General features: G+C 35.5%; 1 protein-coding gene across 1 annotated transcript; it reads left to right on the top strand.

The window, feature by feature from the left end:
• Positions 1-483: 483 nt before the first annotated feature.
• Positions 484-2,213, top strand: LOC143577465 (solanidine UDP-glucose glucosyltransferase 1-like). Its single transcript, XM_077061294.1, has one exon. It carries the CDS (start codon positions 515-517, stop codon positions 1,934-1,936), a length of 1,422 nt encoding a protein of 473 aa, XP_076917409.1. The 5' UTR covers positions 484-514; the 3' UTR covers positions 1,937-2,213.
• The last annotated feature ends 3,787 nt before the right edge of the window (positions 2,214-6,000 follow it).

Raw genomic sequence — 6,000 nt, 5'->3', positions numbered from 1 at the left:
GTCTTCGGAAATGGTGAGACAGAAAAAAAAAAAAAAATCCCCAAAACCCTAAATTATATAATTTATGAGCTAGCTGTGCCGGCAATTTTGACATTGTCGTCGGATTTTGGACCTTATACTATATACCCATATTTTTATTTTAAAATGCTAATAAATTAATAATATAAACTCATTCAAATTATCACCAGTATATATTTGTAAATACGTATTGACGTGTTTGAGCCTACATGAAGAAGATAGGAGGCGAGAGGGGCGTCATCCATTTGTATATAATAATAATAATGGACGAAACAACCGTGCCGGCCGGCCGGCAGTCTGATATTTAAAAAATAACAAAAGCACAGTTAAGAAATCATAGAATATATCATAGCTTTAAATGGTAACAAAATTTCATTAACACCTATGAAGCATTCCTATATTATAATTATTATATATAGTTACTTAGAGATCATGCACGTTCCTACCACCTCAACATAGACAACACACCAAAACCTTTTACACATACACATTCGTCATGGTTACCGACCTTCATGTTGTCTTCATCCCTTCACCGGCCCCGGGCCACATGATACCTCTAGTTCAAGCCGCAAGGGTGTTCGCCGCTCGTGGCTTTCGGTGCACCATCATCACCACCGTACACAACGCCCTCACGTTTCAAACTTCCATTGATCGTGACATCAACATCGGATACCCTATCACCGTCCGTACCATCAACTTCCCAGCATCAGAAGTCGGACTGCCCGTTGGAATAGAAAGCTTTGGCGCTTGTACTACTGAAGAAATGGAAACCGCACTTTCCCGAGGCGTGCAACTGCTCCAGGCACCAATGGAACAATTGGTTCGAGATGTGGCTCCAGACTGCATCTTCTCGGACATGTTTGCAACATGGACAGTGGATCTCGCTGAGGAGCTTAAAATTCCAAGACTCTTGTTTTACGTTAACAATTTCATTTATCACTCAATGTCCCATAGCTTGAAAGTGCATGCTCCTTACGCTAATGTAAAATCAGAATCCGAGAGTTTTATAGTACCTGGTCTTCCAGATAACATCACCATGAAGAGATCTCAAGTCTCACACATGTTCTTGACCAAAACCCGCACGGGTGATATGATGAAAGACGTTAGAGAATCAGAGAAACGAAGTTACGGATTAGTGCACAACACGTTCTATGAGATTGAACCGGCTTATGCGGATTACTTTAAGAAGATTACAGGTATGAAAATCTGGCATATAGGTCCTCTTTTCCAATTTGTTAATGATGGCGGTGCGTTGGAGAAAAATAGTAGCCTTACTTGGCTTGATGATCAAAAACCAAAATCAGTAATATATGTTTGTTTTGGAAGTATGGTGAGATTCCCAGAAGCTCAGATAACTGAAATAGCATTGGCGCTTGAAGAATCGAAGAAACCGTTCGTTTGGGTGGTGCGGAAGAAGGGAAACGAAGGGGTCGGTGGTCTGCCAGAAGGGTTTGTGGAGAGAATGGTGACGGAAAACAAGGGTTTGATTATTACAGGGTGGGCCTCACAGGTGGAGATTTTACAACACCCATCCGTTGGTGGATTTATGACTCATTGTGGTTGGAACTCGGTGCTTGAGGCCGTGACGGCTGGTGTGCCATTGATGACGTGGCCGTTGTATGCAGATCAATTTTACAATGAGAAGCTAGTGGAGCTTTTAGGAATAGGGGTGGGCGTTGGGACGGACGTTTGGAACCCTACTTCTGATATTATTAGCCCTATTATCGGAAAACATGATATTTTAAAGGCTATTAAGCTTTTAACCGGCAGGTCTACTATAGCTGAAAACATCATGCAAAACTCAAAAGAGTTAGCTGTGAAGGCGAAGAAAGCTGTTGAGGAAGGTGGTTCTTCTTTAAATGGTTTGAACGCCTTAATTAATGAACTTAAACATGTTAAACTGAACACCAAACCCTAATCGGTTTATGCTGTCCAGTTAAGGTTTAAATGCTTTGATTCATGAACTTATCTTTGTAATTCGCTATGAAGCTGTGTTTTATGAACTGAAATAATTATATAAATTAAAATAAAATATTGTTCTTCTTTAAATGGTTTGAACGCCTTAATTGATGAACTTAAATATGTTAAACTGAACACCAAGCCCTGATTCGGTTTATGTTGTTCACTTAAGGTTTGGATGCTTCGATTCATGAACTTATCTTTGTAATTCGCCATGAACCTGTGTTTCATGAACTGAAATAATTATATAAATCAAAATAAAATACTGTTCTTCTTTAAATGGTTTGAACGCCTTAATTGATGAACTTAAATATGTTAAACTGGATATATACGTTCACTTAAGGTTTAAATGGTTTAAATGCTTTAATTCGTGAACTTGTCTTTGTAATTCGCTATACAATTGTGTTTCATGAACTGAAATCTTACTATACTAATAAAAGAAAATGTTGAGTCTTAGGTGTCAAGCCTATATTTCTTCTAATTTCTAATCTCTAATCTCTTATCTTATTCATTCTAGCTATCCGTGGGTCACGGGTTAAAATCATTTTATCAAGTGGGCTATAACATAGTGTGGATTTTATAACATAGTGTCATTTTCATACGTGAAGTTTAACCAATTACGCAACTTTAACACATTTTTTTAAATTTATTGCAAATCAACACCCGGCGTTTCCAAAACAATGTTATTTTAGTAATTTTTGTTAACCCGTTTGCTTTTTCCTTTAAGTCTACATTAAATTAATTCATAGGTATTTTGATAATCACAATTGAAATAACGGACCTTATTTATTTTTATCATTTGATAAATCCTGTGTAATACACGGGTTCAAAAGCTAGTAATCATATAAATCAAAATAAAATATTGTTTTTCTTTAAATGGTTGGAATTAACGCCTTAATTGATGAACTTAAACATGTTAAACTGACCACTAACCCTTGATTAGGTTTATATTGTTCACTTTAGGTTTAAATGCGTTGATTCATGAACTTATCCTTGTAATTCTTTATGAAACTGTGTTTCATGAATTGAAATAATTATATAAATCAAAATAAAATATTATGAACTTTTAGTCTTTTACCATCACAGCATGGTTAGGAACACTACGGCCATAAAGGCCTTTTCAATAAATTTACGTTTCAATAAATTTACTAAACTTTAGAAGGCGTATCTTAACAACCAACATGTATTTATTACTTCTTTTGATACTTCTGGTTTCCTCGCGTCTGAAGCCATGGAGTTACTCATGTTCAACTGGTCATGTATAGTAATTTTATAACTGCAAGATTAGCAAATGTGACTTTTAAAATATTGTTTTGCAATTCAAAAATTGGTAGCGGCACAGCTTGTTGCCCGCTTGCCTTTTGTTTCGATGTAATAAAAAACTTACAAGAACTTTTAAAAATTGATTATTTATTATGTGTGTCTGTATGTATTCATCGTGACATTAATTGAGATGGTATAGATAGAATCGGGTCGTTTATTTTGCCATTTCGTTCTAAATTATTTTATCATAGTGGTATAAGAGTCATTCATTTTCTCATTTTCTCTTTTTTTTATAAATTTCCTTGATTTTATCATATACCTTACGAAAATAGCAATACCGGCGGCTAATAGTCAAGAAATAAGAGCGATACGGCTGATCTCGAATAAGCGATTTGGAGGAGATCACAAATAAATTTTGTTCTTCAATTGGATGCATTAATGATTACACATCGATTTTGTTGCATTTGTTCATCTCTGTACATCTTGTGTAAAAGTGTTATTGTGAACTTTGTAGTAAGATTCAAAGTTTGATCATGTGGTGAACAATGCTACAATATTTGATTGATTTTCGTTGTTGCGTTTGATTTCATGTGTCTTTCATGATTGCTCTAGGATTATCGTGTCTTTGAACGATTATGTACACGTTGAAGTTGAAGGTGCTCTGATTACTTATATATCTAGATCATGTGTTTGCTATAATGTCTATAACCAAATTTATATTCTGAATTTTAATTCATGATTATACTATCTATGAATGTTTGGATTGAAGATGGGTAGTTACCATGGTTCATAAAGAAGAATATGTTACATTTATATTTTGCAACATAGTTTTTTTCTTAGGATACTCGAAACCCAATTAACTCAACCCGGAAAAACCTGAACCTGAATTACCCGTACCAAAAGAAACCGTGAGAGATTTGGGTTGGATTTCGGGTGTAGATTTAAAAATTGAAACCCGAAAAACCCGAAACCCGAAAAACTAACCCGAATAACACCCCTAATAAGGTATGCATGGTTGGAATAGACGAGAATACAGTGAACAAAATTTGTTCATGTTAGATTTCAAACCAATAAACAGTTGATACTTGTTTCACATGAAAACTTAATCTTAAACATTGGAAATTAAACCTTAAATGAACCGAATTAAGGCTTTAGGGCCAATTTAATGGCTTTGGGTTCATGTATCAAATCCGTTAAATGGTTGACGGAAGAACCACCTACGTCAGCGACTTTTCTAGCTTTCGCAACTATAGCTCTTTTGAGTTTTGTCTCATGTTTTCAGCTACCTACTTCTATAGTACCTTGTTTTTCGAGTTTCGACAAACAGGCTAGTAATATCCATACTTGAGTTCCAAACATCCGCCGTAACTCCTGGTGGTGAATTTTTATTTTTTATGTTTTCTTTAATAAATAAACCAAAACTAGTATTTAGACCCGCCACGTTGCGGCGGACAGCAGGAACCTCCTATAGTTAACATAGGATTGAGGATTTGAGAACCCACACGTTGTGCTAGGTTTGTGACTATATTATTGCATAGGCTCAATTGATCATAGTTGTTGAACATGTATTATTGTAGTTTTAAAATAACCATGTAATTTGTTAAAACATTTATTATAGGAAATACTTACTCTCCAATTATCCTTCGTTTTTCCTTTTAACCACAAAACACTAAACATTCATCTACTTCCCAAATCTGAATCAATTCAGTGTTTGTTCTATTGTCAACAGTAGATAGGTCAACCACATCATCATATATATATACACCCTTACCTAATTCGCATTACATAAAAAATCAAATCAAACACATAATAAAAACCACAAACACCTACTGCCGGCCACCACCATTCGCTACCACCACCGGCATCGCTACCACCGCCTGTACCATTATAACATAAGCGGATCGTTGTTAGACAAAGAGTAAAACCAACTAACCGGTCCGTAGATGTTATGGAAATTTTACCAAAATGCTTATGAGTCTTATGATAGAGTTTATCATTTGATCATATACTGCAGTTTACGAACATCTATAGGTGTGTCGTAGCAAATCTACTTTTACACTATACAAAATTTGGCTTCATTTTGGCTTTCATCTAAGTAGGTAGATTTGATTTCTAAAATTTTAGGCATTCCTTGCACAATATGGACACCGTTGTCTTTTTACCTTTGGTCCGGTTTTCGCCTTGTCTTGTATCTGCAGAGAAATGGTTCATCTTCGAGGTCATGTATGGATAAATTCTTAGGAAACTTATCTTAGTAAAATATACACATACCATAATTCGTTTAGATACTTAATTGTACATGTTGAGTTTATATACAACTTCTGATGTTTTCCTTCTGTTGGTTGTGGCAAAGTGAATGTGCTGGTATGTTGGTGACGGAAAGGGGTACAAACTTTGCTATTTTTCCAATCCTCGGGGTGTAGCAATTCTAAGAAGTGTTGGAATTAAAATAACAAAAAAGCATAAATCATAGGGAGATTTGGCAAATACAAAAATTGAGCAGCAGCAAAGACCATCTTCCTTTCACTTAAGAGGTAACAAATTAACATGCAATTAAATATATATAGGGTATTGGGTTACTTAACTCAGACAGCGCAATACAATTCTGATTTAGGCGCCGCAACACAACTCGCCGTTCAAATGAAACAAACGGATCCTGAAACAGAGAAAAAAAGAAGCAAACGGAAATAAAACCTACCAAATCGATAAGTACACGGAAATGAAATTAAGAAACGCAAACCATAGATTTAGAAGTCGAAC

The sequence above is a fragment of the Bidens hawaiensis genome, unplaced genomic scaffold (assembly GCF_021521415.1).
Source record: "Bidens hawaiensis isolate Kalapana, Puna unplaced genomic scaffold, B.hawaiensis_p1.1 tig00001461_1, whole genome shotgun sequence".
In the NCBI taxonomy this organism is placed as follows: Eukaryota; Viridiplantae; Streptophyta; class Magnoliopsida; order Asterales; family Asteraceae; genus Bidens; species Bidens hawaiensis.
This window is presented reverse-complemented; position numbering and strand designations above follow the sequence as displayed.

Bases quoted from the DNA above. Each gene is read 5' to 3' on its own strand.
- LOC143577465 (XM_077061294.1), top strand. From the start codon at position 515: ATGGTTACCGACCTTCATGTTGTCTTCATCCCTTCACCGGCCCCGGGC.